The following is a 16,266-nucleotide window of genomic DNA, read 5'->3' as shown; positions in this document are numbered from 1 at the left end:
TCACTTAATAAATTATGTATTTTTAAATTGCCCTGGCCTTTCTTCCCTGAATAACAGAACTTAGCTCATGAAGTTATAAAGAGTGAATGAATGCTACGGACTGAACTGTGTTCCCCCAAGATTCATATGTTGAAGCTCTAACCCACCATGTGTTGGTATTTGGAGAGGGGGCATTTAGGAGTTAAATAGGTTTGGATGGGGTCTTAGCGTAGGTCCTCACGATGGGATTAGTGAGTGTCCTTCCAAGTGGAGACAGCAGAGAAGGTGCTTTCTCTTTCTCTCTCTGCCATGAAAACACAGTGAGACAACAGCCCCCTGCAAGCCAGAGGGAGCACTCTCAACAGAACTCGACCAGGCTGGTACCCTGAAACTGGGCTTCCCAGCCTCTAGAACTATGTGCAATAAAGGGTTATTGTTTATATGCCACCCAACCTATGGTATTTTGTTGTAGCAGCTTGAGCAAACTAATACAATGAGTTCATATAGATAATACACTCAGAAAAATGCTCAGCATTAAATGCTCAAATATTTGCCATTACCAGAAATAGTACACTGTATTAAGTTCCACAAAAGAGACTGAGCCAGAACCTACCACTCAATTCTTAAGCTTTACTTATTTCCTGTAAGAGGAAAATTTTAAACAAACAAAAAACACCCTTTACCCCTCAAAACCAAGCAAACAAAAACCTAATATTTAGCAGGAAACACAATAACAACAAACATTCATTCAGTCCTTATCCTGTGTCAGGTACTATTCTCTGTTCTTCTAAGGGCTTTTAAATATTAACTTATTTACACAGTAACTTCTTTCTAGATACCTCTTCTGAGTCAAGGGAAACAAAATAAAAACTAAACTACTGGGACTACACCAAAATAAAAAGCTTCTGCATAGCAAAGGAAACAATCGACAGAACTAAAAGACAACCGACAGGATGGGAGAAGATAGCTGTAAATGACATAGCCGATAAAGGGTTAGTACCCAAAATATACAAAGAACTGATACAACTCAACACCCAAAAAACAAATAACCCAATTAAAAGATGGGCAGAAGACATGAACAGACATTTCCCCAAAGAAGACATATAGATGGCCAACAGATACATGAAAGAAACTCATCATGACTTACCATCAGGGAAATGCAAATTAAAACAACAATGTGATATCAACTCACACCTGTCAGAAGGGCTAAAATCAATAACACAAGAAACAACAGGTGTTGGCGAGGATGTGGAGAAAGGGGAACCTTCTTGCACTGCCGGCGGGAAAGAAAACTGGTGTAACCACTGTGGAAGATGGTATGGAAGTTCCTCAGAGAGTTAAAAATAGAACTACCCAATGATCCAGCAATTGCCCTACTGGGTATTCACCTAAAGAATACAAAAATACTAATTCAAAGGTATACATGCACCCCTATGTTTATATCAGCATTATTTACAATAAATTTTACAAACAGCCCAAGTGTCCATCAATTGACAAATGGATAAAGAAGATGTGGTCTCTCTCTCTCTCTCTCTCTCTCTCTCTCACACACACACACACACACACAATATGGACTATTACTCAGACACAAAAAAGAATGAAATCTTTCCAACTGCAACAATGGATGGACCTAGAGAGTATAATGTTAAGCGAAATAAGTCACTCAGAGAGACGCAAATACCATATGATTCCACTCGTGTGGAATTTAAGAAACAAAACAAGAAAAAAGAGACGGAGGCAAACCAAGAAACAGACTCTTAACTATAGAGAACAAACTAATGGTTACTAGAAAGGAGGTGGAAGAATGGATGGATTAGGTAGGTTTTGTGGATGAAGGAGTGCACTAATTGTGATGAGCACTGGGTGTTGTATGGAAGTGCTGAAATCACACTATTGTATACCTAAAACTAGTATTATGCTGTATGTTAAAACTAACTGGAACTTAGGGAAGAATGAAGGGGGGTAGGCAGAAGGGGGAATGAACCATGACAGACTGTGGACTCTGGGAAAAAAACTGAGGGCTTCAGAGGGGGAGGGGGGTGGGGGACTGGGATAGGCTGGTGATGGGTAAGGAGGACACATATTGCATGGTGCACTTGGTGTTACATGCAAATAATGAATCATGAACATTGCATCAAAAACTGGGGATGTACTGTATGGTGACTAATATAACAAAATAAAAATTAAAAAAATAAAAAATAAAAAGCTACCTTTCCAGGAAAAAAACAAAAAAACAAAACAAAAAAAAAACCTAACTGGAACTTAAATAAAAATTTAAAAAAAGAAAATTAAAAAAATGTTAACTCATTTAATTCTTACTACAGCCCTATGATCTACTATTATTATCCCCAATTTGTAAGTGGGGAAACTAAGACCGTGGAAAGGTTACGTGACTTGTCACACAGCTAGGCTGATTAAGCCTGCATCTGAATCCATGCAGCCTGGCTTCACAGTGTTCCTAACCATCACTCTATACTCTCTTTGTTAACATTCTACTCCAAGACTGAAAAAGAACACTAATAACTTTAAATGGGTTACACTGAATATACTGGAATGTCTTAATAGAGACCAGCATTTTTGAATAGGTAAACATATTTTTAAAAATGAGCCATAACTTGCTTCTTAATGACAGGACCAAAACAAGACCCAGCGAAATTACTTGCATATAACTAAACCAAAGTTAAAAATGACTTTGTAAAACCAAAAAGAAGACTAACATATTTCTTATACCTGCTGCTTTCAAAACCATTATAGGTACAAAACGTTAAAAAGGCTGACCTTAAAAAAAAAAAACCAAAAGGCTAATCTAAAACATTCGTAAACAGAAAACATCTCAGGAATAGTAGTTCAAAGCTGAGAAGTACAAAAACAATGCAGAAAAGTATCTCTTACTAGAATCTAACATTTATTAATGCAATGACTGGAAAAATAAAAAGGAAATATGAAGAAACTTGTCTGTGAAAGTAACATCAGTTTGCAAATGTGCAGAATTCAATGTGCAAGCCTGAATAACTGGAACATGTTAAAACGGACACTATTTTAACACCTGTGTTAAAACACTCCTTCAATGAGCCAGTCTACATTTTTTGATAGTGGCAGTACAAAAAGATTCCATTTTGTTGATGGCAGAATGTTCCTTAAAGTGAATATTAGCTTCTCAGGCGCTATATTAGTTTCAGGTATACGATATAATGATTCAACAACTCTGTACATTACTCGGTGCTCATCACGATAAGCACTGAGAAATGTATAAGCTTCAAGGCTTAAGTCACAATATAAAGAGAGCTGTTCCCGATGCAGATGTGATACAACTGTGCACGGTGCTGGGGAAGAAAAAAGACTGTAGGAAGTACTATTCCAAGGGAAAAGACACCATGTCAACTCCACCCTGTGGCAATTTTTCCATGGAAAAAGAATTCAGTGAGAAACTATTGTATGGAAACATACAGAGAATGCTTCTAATTTATAAGAAAAGAATATGAACTAACACAAATGATTTAAAACAATGCCGTGTATTTCAACAAATGGTGTTGGGAAAACTAGATGCTACATGTAAAAGATGAAACTGGAACAGTATGGAGGTTCCACCAAAAAAAAAAAAAGAAAGAAAGAAAGAAAAAGAGAGAGAGAGAGAGAGATGAAACTGGACCACATTCTTACACAACGCACAAAAATAAACTCAAAAGTGATTAAAGGCCTAAATGTAAGACCTGAAACTATAAAACTCCTAGAAGAAAACATAGGAAGTAATTTCCTTGACATCAACCATAGAAACATTCTTCTAGACTTGTCTCCTCAGGCAAAGGAAACAAAAGCAAAATTAAACTATTGAGACTACACCAAAATAAAAAGACTTTACACAGCAAAGGAAGCCATTGACAAAACAACAAAGCAACCCACCAACTGAGAAAAGATATATGCAAAGGATATATTCAATAAGGAGTCACTATCCAAAATATATAAAGAACTTATAAAATCCAACACCAAAAAATAAAAATAATCCAATAAAAATGGGCAGAGGATCTGAACAGACATTTTCCCCAGGAAGACATACAGATGGCCAACAGACACATGAAAAAGATGCTCAGCATCACTCATTGGCAGCAAATCAAAACCACAATGTGATATCACTCATACCTGTGAGGATGGCTGGAATCAAAGGGCAACAAATAAGAGAAGTTGGCGAGGATATGGAGAAAAAGGAACCCTAATGCACTGCTGGTAGGAATGAAAGCTGGTGCAGCCACTATGGAAAACATCATGGAGGCTCTTCAAAAAATTAAAAATAGAATTATCATAAGATCCAGTAATTCTACCACTGGATAGTTACCCAAAGAAAATGAAAACACTAATTTGAAAAGATATATGCTCCCATATATTTCTTGGAACACTATTTACAACAGCCAAGATGTGGAAGTAACCCAAGTGTCCATTCACAGATAAATGAGTAAAGAAGACATGTGTACACACACACAGAGGAATATTACTCAGCCATAAAAAAGAACAAGATCTTGTCATTTGCAACAACATGGATGGATCTAGAAAGTATAATACTAAGTGAAGTAAGTCAGAGAAAGACAAATACCATGATTTCATTCATATGTAGAATTTAAGAAGCAAATGAACAAAGAATAAAGAGACAACACTTTATTTTAAAAAAAGATTTTATTTATTCATTTTTAGAGAGAGAGCAAGGGGAGAGGCAGAGGGGAGAGAGAGGGACAAACAGACTCTGCACTGAGTGCGGAGCCTGACAGGGGGCTCAATCCCACAACCTGAGATAATGACCTGAGCCAAAACCAAGAGTTGAACACTCAACGAACTGAGCCACCCAGGTGCCCCAAAATAACAGACTCTTAAATACAGAGAACAAACTGGTGGTTGCCAGAGAGGAGGTGGGTGGGGATGGACGAACAAGACAAAGGGGATTAAGAGTACACTTGTCGTGATGAGCACTGAGTAATGTATAGAACTGAATCTTTATTATATAATGAAACCAATATAACACTGTATATAAATTATACTTCAACAGAAAAATAAAAAAATAAAATGCCCTATAAGCTTAAAACACTACACTTACCAAGTTATTTGACTTGGACAGATCTGGCTTCTTAAAGTCTTACCTATTAGATCATTATGTGCCCAAATTAATGCTGATATAAATACGCATAATCACACTATCAGGCTGACCAGACAACCTACCATGTACTAAACTGATAACGATGTGACAAACAGTAATTTGTAATAATAATAATAAAAGAATAGCAGCAATAAAACTCTCTTACCCAAAATAATGAAAAAAAAAAAAAAGCAAGGAAGGAGGGAAAAATTACAACCAACTAAAGACAAAACCATGATAAAATTCTTCCTAGAAAACTGCCAGAATTCCAGTTATCCGCAAGGATGCTTGAATAGTGGAAGATTTGTAACATCATTAGTATACTGGGTACTGAACATACGGATACTGAACTTCTTTATATGCCAATTTTAGTTTTGAATACCAAATTTTAGTAAACCCTTACTTACTAATACCAAGTCCTTAGATATATGAAGAAATAAAAGTTTAAAGTAATGGATACAGTTTTATCTTCAGAAGAAAGGGCTGGAATTTTTGGATCCATTCCAGGGTCACCTTGAGTGGCATTAAGACTCACTCTGGCCTGTAGAACCACTTGTTAAGTACCATTTTTAGTGCAAGATAAAGTTCCTTCCTCCCCACCTCCCTCTCTTTCTCTCTCTCTCTCTCTCTTTCTCTCTCTCTCACACACACACACGGAGAGGACTTCAAAATTATGATGACATAAATGGAAAATAACAATTAGAAAAACATTAGGAATTTAGGGCAATACGCTTACAATATCTTACATGTGAAGTGCTTTGAAGTTTACAAAGCTCTTTTAAGTGCATTATTTTATATACATCCATCCTGAGAAGATGAAATTACCTCTACATTAAAGACCAGAAACCTGAGGTCAAGAAAGTTAAGTAACTGGGGGGGGGGGGGGGGAGGGAGGAAAGGAAAGGAAAAGGAAAAGGAAAAAGAAAAAGGAAAAAGAAAAAGTTAAGTAACTGGTCCGAGGTCAAATTAGACATTTGACTATGGGGCGGAGCCAGGATTTTAAATTCAGACTTCCTGTTCCTAGTTCAAGGTCTCTAAAACCCCAATTACTATAGGCCAAATCTAGAAATCAAATAATGTAAAAGGCTTTGCAAGACTAAAAAGAACAAGAAGGATTTTATTATGAAGATCATTAATCATTTGCAAATGCACCAGGGAAATACCTATGTCAAGGCCCTAATCTGAATCTCTCCAGGCCAGTGGGCCAGTGGGCCAGTCATAAAGACACTGCAAAGAGGTCCAGGTGATTCTAACATGCCACACGGTTGAGGACTTCTGATCTCCATTTGATGCTACAAACTGCAACAGTGCATTACAAGCATGTTTTTATATTTGTATTTTTATATTTTCCTTTCATACAAATTAATCATCACTCCTTAATTAGTCATAGTGACAGAGTTTAATAAAGCCAAAGTGCTGACTTTTAAGACCTCAGTATTAGCAATGAGATGGGTGTATAACTCTGCCATAAGAGTAATTACACAAAACTATATTCTGTCTTACTTTAAAAAACTCTGTTCTAGTCAACAGTTAGAATATTCAATTAAAATGTACAGCCTTCAATTTGTGCTATTAAGAACATTTAAAAATCATTATCTTCATCTGAAGGAAAAAAATCCAACAACTTTTCATATAATACTACACCTAAGTTGCATTCGCTGAGGAACAGGAAGCTCATTGTACTACACATAATATATATATATACAAATAGCAGTTGAGGTACTGGTGGGACCAATTAGACGGCAATTAGCACTGAAAATCATTTTAAAAAATACTGGATACTGAACCAATCTTACCTTTTGTAGACTTGTTGGATTCAACTGAGTTTTGTCAATTATTTTTATTGCAACCTAGAAAAAAATAAATTAATAAATATTTATAGATTTTACGAATTTGGTAATTATAGACTAACTGGTGATAGTTTTGTAAATGCCCAGACATGTGGGCATTTACCTAAAAAAACTAAAACTCAACTAGTTACAATAATATTTTATAAATATTTTGTAACTGAAAAGAGAGGCTTCATGCAAATATGGGTATTCTTATAACATTTTATATTTAAGTTACTTATAGACATGGAAAGAAGAATCTCCCACAAGGCAGAGACACAAAGAGATTGGTTATATAACGAAAACACTTCTAAAAACATAGGACAATGAAGCAAATCTATTCCCTATTTAGAAACACTTAAAAATTTTTCTTTTTAATTATTATTATTTTTTAAAATTTTAAACCAAGGGCAGGGGTGCTGGTAGCTGCACCATTCCTGGAAGTACTGCAATGCCAGGTCAATACAGTGAGTGGACAGAGCAAGCTCCTATTCCCTTTCCTAGTTCCCAAAATCCATTTAATGTATTGTCCTCAGACAGAGGATGTATCAGATATTAAACTGATAAGAACAGATACTACACTTGATCTTAACCAAAAGGCTGAGAAGCAATCCAGTATTTTGATTTTATCTGACTCTGGGATCCAAGGGCAGGAAGTAGTTTTTACAGATTTATATAGCCCAGAATGCCTTGCCCAGAGTGTCTTGCACACAGCAGGAGCTTGATAATTAAGCAAATACATGAACTAATGGGTTGGAGGTTCAATCTGAAAACTTTAAAAACATTTTATTAAAAAAAAATAGAAAAGATCTTTAGGTAGTTCAAGAAGGAAAAGGGACCAGTTCCAGAGCAATCTGTAGGCTAACCAAGTGAAACATGTACAGAGGCAACAAATGGATTACCTGGTCACTTCTGTTCAAAAAGGGGTGAGTAAACCCCAAGCAGTCTTAAAACAAACCACTAAGATGCAGAAATTAAGAACTATAGCTTCTAGTCACACAAACTTATCTTTAAAAAATCAGTTTCACTAATATTTACTAAGTGGACCTGCAGCACCGTCCTTATCTGGAATGTTGTCATTTCTGGAATAAAAGTGACTTCTAGGAACCAGGGACATCCAGAATGGGGGGAGAGGGTAACAACGGGATGAAAGGGAACGCAAGTAAAGAAAGAGGCTTTGCCATGAACTGGAGAACATAATTAACTCAGCTTTCCAACTGAGGTCCAGGACAACAAGTGATCTCACCCAACACTGATGTGGCTGTATTCTTACTGTGCACCCTTCAGGACCAGATCCAAGAAGAAGAACCACTGAAGAAAGGGAGTCAAAGTCTGGGGAAAGTGCTTGGGGATTCTCTGTGTCAGCAGTGCTCAAACTTTTTGGTCCCCTTTACACTCTTAAAGATAACTGATGATCCCAAATGTGGGTTCTATTACAATGAAAACTGAGAAACTGTAAAAATAAGTATTGAACATAGTGAGATTCATTTCAATATAATATTCAACAAATGGTGCTAGGATAACTGGATATCCACATGCAAAAGAATGAAGCTGGACTCTTACCTAACATCACCTACAAAAATTACTGCAAAATGGATCAAACACCTAAATGTAAGATTTAAAACCATCAAACGCTTAGAAGAAAACATACAGCAAAAGCTTCACAACTCTGGACTGGGCAGTGATTTCTTAGATAGGACACAAAAGGCACAGACAACAACAACAAAAAATAGCCAAATTAGACTTCGTAAAAATTTTTAAATTTTGTGCTTCAAAAAACAATATTAACAGAGTAAAAAGGCAATCCAGAGAATGGGAAAAATATTTGCAAATCATAGATCTGAGAAGGGATTAATATCCAGAATACAGAGAGAATTCCTACAACTCAATGACAAAAAAACCCAACTGAAAAATGGGCAAAGGACTTGAAGAGACATTTCCCCAAAGATATACAGTGGACCCCTCAACAATATGGGGCTAGGGGCAACTCCCCCCCACCAGAGTCAAAAATCCATGAATAACTTTTGACTCCCCCAAAACTTTAACTACTGATAGTTAAAGGGGAAGGCTTACTGATAATATACATAGTTGATTAACACATATTTTGTATGTTGTGTGTGTTCTCACAATAACATAAGCTAGAGAAAAGAAAATGTTTTACAAAAATAAGAGAAAATACATTATAGTACTGTATGCATTTATCGAAAAAAAAAATGTACGTATAAGTAAACCTGCCCAATTCAAACCATGAGTTCAAGGGTTAACTGTACAAACGGCCATTAAGCACATAAAAAAGATGCTCAACATCACTGATCATTAGGGAAATGCAAACCAAAACTCCAACATACCACTTCATGCCCATCAAGATGGCTACTATAAAAAAAACAAAACCACCTCCCAGAAAACAACAAGTAGTAAGGATGTAGGGAAACTGCAACCCTTGTGTACTGCTGGCAGGAATGTAAAATGGTACAGCTGCTGTGGAAAACAGTATCGATTTCTTCAAAAAAATTAAAAATAGAATTACCATATGATCAAGCAATTCCATTTCTGGGTATGTACCCAGAAGAACCAAAAGCAGGGACTTAAATAGATATTTGTACACCCACGTTCATAGCAGCACCATTCACAATAGCTAAGATGCGGAAATAATCCTGGCGGCCACTGAGCGATGAAAGGATAAGCCCAATGTGGTATCTCCATACAGTAGAATACTTTCCAGTCTTAAAAAGGGAGGAAATTCTGACATATGCTATAGCACTGATGAACCTTGAGGACACTATGCTAAATGACATAAGCCAGACACAAAAGGACAAATACTGTATGATTATTCCATTTCATGAGGTCCCTAGAGAGTTCACATTCATAGAGACAGAAAGTAGAACGGGGGAAGGAAAGAATGGGGAGTTAGTGTTTATGGGTACAGAGTTTCAGTTTTACAAGATGAAAATAGGTCTGGAGATGCATGATGGTGAAGGTTGCACATTACAAATGTATTCAATACTACTGAAACATAGACTTAAAAATAGTTAAGAGGGTAATTTTACGTTATGTGTATTTTATCACAACAAAGAAACAAAAAAAAGCCCATTACATGTTATTATAAATAACATTTTTTATGATATTCTCATATATCCTGTATTCAAACTGTTGTGATATCACATGTCATATAGCCTCTGGAAAATTTTACTTGAGGTTCATGAAGGAGAATGGAAGAAGTACTGTCTTAATAGATTACAAAAATAGTACTGACTTTGCAGACCCTCTAATAGATTCTGAGACCTCCAGGGGTCCCCATACCTACTTCAAGAACTGCCGCACTTATTCATATTAATGACCCCTGATTCACTTGGTCTAAAGCCTCCACCTGCCTACGTTATCTATTACTTCCTACGAACCCACTGGCCCAGAGGAGCTAAAGACAGACAAATGCTGCCAATGTGGTGCCCAGTGAACCTGACCCTGGAGTGTAAGGACCTACCACCCCAGGAAAAATAAATCAGAACTGGAGGAGGGCTGGACAGTTACCATGTGTGTACTTGAAAAGAGCAAAGACAGAATTCTGATTTCATATTTGGAAAACACAAGTCTTGGTGGAAACTATAGTAAAAAAAAAAAAAGCAAAAGGAAATGTCGGTGGCTGGAATATACAATCACCTTGTTCACATCTGAGCTGGGCACTGACGTCTTGTTATAGTCCCAACATACTACCAGTCACATTAAGAAGCATTCGATAAATGCTTCCTGAGGTGATGTGAGGCCCTGAACACTCATACTCAGTAACCTAACCACACACGTGTTCGAGACGGAGACAGAAGAGTGAAAAACAGGGTTTCTGGTGTTTTAACAGATATTAATGTAATCTTTAAAATTACAGTATTTCAGGGGCGCCTGGGTGGTTCAGTTGGTTAAGTGCCTGCCTTTGGCCCAGGTCACGACCTCAGGGTCCTGGGATCAAGCCCTGCATCGCGTGGGGCTCGCTGGTTGGCAGGGAGTCTGTCTCCTGCTGCCCTTCCCCATGCTCGTGCTCTCTCTCTTGCTTGCTCTCGCTAATAAATACAATCTTTTTTTAAAAATTACATTATTTCAGGGGCGCCTGGGTGGCACAGCGGTTAAGCGTCTGCCTTCGGCTCAGGGCGTGATCCCGGCGTTCTGGGATCGAGCCCCACATCAGGCTCTTCTGCTGTGAGCCTGCTTCTTCCTCTCCCACTCCCCTGCTTGTGTTCCCTCTCTTCGCTGGCTGTCTCTATCTCTGTCAAATAAATAAATAAAATCTTAAAAAAAAATTACATTATTTCAGTTTAATGGATTAATTTTCTTCAAACTTTACTTTCATAAGTAATTTTATGTGGTATCCATGGACCCCCGAATTTCCAAAGAAACCCCTTAGATATACTATTCTTTCCTGGCCACCATTCTGTTTTCTTCCTCCTTCTGATGGCCAGGATCTATCAAATATGCTGCCTTTCTGGTTCTTCTTGTCTCTGATCCTCTGAGACCTGGTTTCTATTCTCATTACCAGACTCTTGATCACTAGCTGCTTCTGGCTCTGTTCAGGATCTGCCTTCTATTCTATAGTAAAGATTCTACTCTTAAGCATTTTCTTTTTCAAATACTGCTATTCAAATAGTATTTAAAGCAAAAACAGGAGCTCAAAAATATGTTTCATTCAGCTAAATCAAACTGTAGAAGAGAGTCATTTTATTAAAAGTAAGTGTCCTCTGAGTGAACCAGTTATTTACAATGATGCAAGTCTGTGCGGCCATGAAGCCTGAGGGGGAAGCCCCTAATCCCCTCTTCCTCCAGCTCCCGCTGGGGTTACTCAACTACCAAAATAACCTTGGCCCAGAGCTGGTGCCTGGGGGGAGCTCAGACCTCGAGGTCAATAAAAGAGGAAGCAACTGTGGGGGCATCACCAGGTGCCGGAGAAAGATGGGGACTGGAGAGAAGACATCACCAGGTGCCGGAGAAAGATGGGGACTGGAGAGAAGACCACACACATGTTCCCAAGGTTGTGGAGGTTCTTGGAGTTTTGTTTTTTCTTTTTTTTTTTGGGGGGGGGGGGTGGCGTGCATAGCAAAAGCCAAGGGAGTTCACTGGCAAGGAAAGAGGAGTGTCCCTGCTACTTGTTGTGTAAAGTTCTGGGAAATTCCACTTATTCACCCTGATGCCAGAAACAAAGTGGAAAATTACAAAATAGGGATAAAGAGAGCTCATACTCGAGAAGGGCTTCCCCCAACATACATCACCCTAGAGGGCCCAACAAACCTGTAGCAAACACCCACCAGAGAAATAAATACGCTTATCTTCCACTTCCTATCAATTTTCTACTGGTTAAAAGGTCCCAATATCCTGCTCCCAACATACATTAAAGCACCCACAAACAATAAAAGAGCAGTCAAAAAAAGATCCCAAGTTCTTTAAGAGGATGCAGTAGCCCGGAAGGATGGATTATTAGTCAGCTCAGGCTGCGATAACAAAAATACCATAGACTGAGTGGCTTAAACAACAGAAATTTATTTTCTCACAGATTGGGAGGCTGGAAGTCCAAGATCAGTGTCTGACCAGCATGGTCAGTTCCTGGTGAGGCTTTTCCTCTTGGCTCACAGATGGCCCCCTTCTCAACTTGTCCTTACACGGTGGAGAGGGAGCAGCTCTCTGCTGTCCCTTCTTGTAAGGACACTAATCCTACTGGATCAGCACCCTACCTTTATGATCTAATTTAAACTATTTCCACAAAAGCCCTATCTCCAAATACACTGGGGGTTAGGGATTTAATATATGATTTTGAGAGACACAATTCAGTCCACAGCAATAAAGACCAAGCTAACAACTACAATACGTGGCTACAAAATAAAACTTCAGATTAAAACATAACACCCAACGCATGGAAGACACAAAACATGGAAGAACGTCACAAGCATAAAGTGCAGTAAAAGAGGCAGACACAAAATAATATATACTGTATGACTGCATTAGCACATTAAGGAAAACAAAAAATGATCTCTGAAGTTAAAGAAGTCAAGACAGTGGATACCTTGGGAAGGAAAGACGGGGAAGTAATGATTAGAAGACAGAAGGGAAGCTTCTTGGGTTCAAGTCATAATATAGCTTTGCCCTGGGTCGTGGTTATGCAAATGTGTTTACTTTGTGTTAATTAATCAAGGTGTACACTCATGATTTGGGCACTTTTTCTGGATGTGTGTTATATTTCAATGAGTTTATTTTTTAAAAAATCAATCGTGACTCTAAATAACCACCATGAAAAGACAGCAGATAATGCCTAAAATTGAAAAGTTATTTAAGAATAAGAGCATGCTGTGTATCAACATACTCTTCGATAAAAAAAGTTTTTAAAGAATAAAAGCATGTTTAAGATATACGTAAAACCTAAAGAATCAGTTTAAATTGTACACCTGAAACTAATATAACACTGTATGTTAACTAACTGGAATTAAAATAAAAACTAAAAAATAAAAACTAAAAAAAAAAAAAAAAAAAAAAAGAAGAAGAACCAGTTTAAAAGACTGAAAGTGGCCATCTTGGAAGATTACGAAATGAGGGGTGGGGGAATCAAGGGACATGGTTTTTAAACAAGTCTTGACTCTTTTTAAACTGCGTAACAGAACTTGAATACAAATAACCAAGTGAAAAGGTTTCTCATAACCACAATGAGGACATTTAGTTAAAGGTGGCATATTGATCCAATGCATTTCCCAGTTCTCCCACCTGCTGGTCCAATTAAAGAATAAAGACAGAATGACAAAGAGAATGGGAGAGGCGCCATTGGAAGACAAATGACTTAACAACTTGTGGAAGATAAAAATCTGAGGACCACATAGCAGGGCACATATAAGCCTAGAGTGTGCCCAAAGAAGGGTACAATCCAGAGAAACCTCACTGAGAAAATAACTTTGTGCTGTGTATGTGGCAACTTTCCTACTGGCCACCAGGAAGCTAAGCGGGACACCTGACCACAGCCTCCACATACCCTGTCCCATGTAGAGAGCTCTCAATTTGCTCCTTAGTGCTCCCCTCTTGAAAACATTAACGGTGAATCAAGAATCATAGATATACAAGGAAAGCCTACGATTTCTTTTTTTTTTTTAAGATTTTATTTATTTATTCGACAGAGGTAGAGACAGCCAGCGAGAGAGGGAACACAAGCAGGGGGAGTGGGAGAGGAAGAAGCAGGCTCATAGTGGAAGAGCCTGATGTGGGGCTCGATCCCACAACGCCGGGATCACGCCCTGAGCCCAAGGCAGACGCCGAACTGCTGTGCCACCCAGGCGCCCCCCTACGATTTTTTTGATACCCTTCTCAGTATCCTAACTACACACGTGGTTAGGATCTACCTGTTAGGGGAAAACACCAGATAAGTGAGACTTGTCTTTGATAAACAGAGATAGTTGTTGTTGGGTATGGCAACTATGTTCTACAAAGCCACTGCGCATACTGCTCCTAGTGGAAACACAGGATTAGGTTCCTATGGGTCCCGATCATAAAAGTTTTCATCAACTGATCAATACATAACCTTGTTTTATGTGTGTTTCTTTTTAAGGACACCTTATATACTACGTATCACTGATTCATTAACATTGAACTGTCAGCCGGCAGCAGAACCTAACTCATGTCTGAATGAAGCTTATCTAACAAATGTGTTTTCTCTATCAGGCACATCACAGCCTTGCACTTAGAAATACTGGCTAGTACTTCAGCCCTACAATTGGGTGACATTTTAAATAGCAAAACTGACAACAAAAAGCAAAAAAATGCAAAAACCATGGAGTAAATAGACCGCAAAAAGAGCATTTGTTCGTGGTATGAATGCTGAAACAAGGTAGGGCATCATCACCTTGTTGGATCTCAGCTGGGGATACATACATTGGGCAATTCAAACTTTCTGATGCTTTGTGCATGTCCACAAATACCGCAAAAGCACCGCAAGTATTGATTCTGGAATTACAAACAAATAGTGAGTAGGTGAATCTAAAAAATATGGAATTTACAAGTGAGATCAAACGTATCTGTTCTAGAGATGGGTGATGGTGATGGTTGCACAACGATGCAAATGTACTTAATGCCGCTGAACTGTACACTTAAAATAGTAAATTGCATGTTATGTATATTTTACCACAATAAAAAAAGGGTACAGTTGTGTAAGTGATTTTTAATTTGTAGAAACTGGGTCCAGGTGAGGTTTTCTCTTTTTCTTCACACTAACTGTAAATACTCCTCCAGACTGTACTAAAAGCAAGATAAACATCTTTATACTTTTCAATTATATCTGTTAGTGGAATAGAAGGCTCTCTTTCACCCTTCTGCTCGCTCACTTCCAAATCTACTACTATTAATTTCCAAATAAAGCAAATTGTTCTGGGTATCAACACTTTTTGGCAGTCACTATAGTTGTTTTGAATAAACATTCCATTAATCATTGCCCCGTCTGCCACCAAATTACTACCTGCTGAGTTTTAGCAGAGTATCAGAGAACAATATTTGCAATTGTCTGAAAAGGGAATTAAGACACTCCTCTCTTTTCCAGTTATATTATCTGTGTGAGGTCAGATTTCCTTCATGAACTTCAACCAAAACAGTACACTGACAAAACTTAAATGCAGAATAATATATGGATATATGAAGGATATATGAAATATATGGAGGATATATGAAATACATAGATATATAGAGGATATATGAAATTTATGGATATATGGAGGATATATGAAATATATGGATATGTGGAGGATATATGAAATATATGGATATGTGGAGGATATATGAAATACATGGATATGTGGAGGATATATGAAATATATGGATATGTGGAGGATATATGAAATACATGGATATGTGGAGGATATATGAAATATATGGATATGTGGAGGATATATGAAATACATGGATATGTGGAGGATATATGAAATATATGGATATGTGGAGGATATATGAAATATATGGATATGTGGAGGATATATGAAATACATGGATATATGGAGGATATATGAAATATATGGATATGTGGAGGATATATGAAATACATGGATATGTGGAGGATATATGAAATATATGGATATGTGGAGGATATATGAAATACATGGATATATGGAGGATATATGAAAACCCAGCTACCTTCTATTAAGACAGACACTAAAGAAATTTGCAAAAAATTAAAACAATGTCACTCTTTCCAATAATTTCTTTTGAACAATGGGGGTTTTTTCCTCATAAAAATATGTTATTTATATTAAATATAATAGGTCTGTTATTACTTTAAATGAATATATGTTTTAAATTTTTTAGTGTTAACTTCTAGTATGGCAAATATCAATCTATACA

At 37.4% G+C, this 16,266-nt stretch overlaps 1 protein-coding gene and 1 non-coding gene across 10 annotated transcripts in view; both read right to left on the bottom strand.

Moving 5' to 3' along the window:
- The window catches only part of MARK3 (microtubule affinity regulating kinase 3), a 114,328-nt gene that overhangs the window by 62,192 nt on the left and 35,870 nt on the right, over positions 1–16,266 (bottom strand). For all 9 annotated transcript variants that reach the window (XM_087856259.1, XM_045777198.2, XM_045777200.2 and 6 more), the window contains one exon: positions 6,895–6,948. In XM_087856259.1, the coding sequence (XP_087712385.1) occupies positions 6,895–6,948 (54 nt within the window). The remainder of the gene's footprint in view (positions 1–6,894; positions 6,949–16,266) is intronic.
- LOC123779270 (U2 spliceosomal RNA) lies at positions 7,349–7,539 on the bottom strand. Its single transcript, XR_006776153.1, has one exon. It is a non-coding gene; the product is annotated as a U2 spliceosomal RNA (small nuclear RNA).

The sequence above is a fragment of the Ursus americanus genome, chromosome 26 (genome assembly GCF_024610735.1).
Source record: "Ursus americanus isolate L20-20 chromosome 26, mUrsAme1.1.p, whole genome shotgun sequence".
In the NCBI taxonomy this organism is placed as follows: Eukaryota; Metazoa; Chordata; class Mammalia; order Carnivora; family Ursidae; genus Ursus; species Ursus americanus.
The sequence above is the reverse complement of the archived record's forward strand: the minus strand, read 5'-3'. Positions and strand labels throughout refer to the sequence as shown.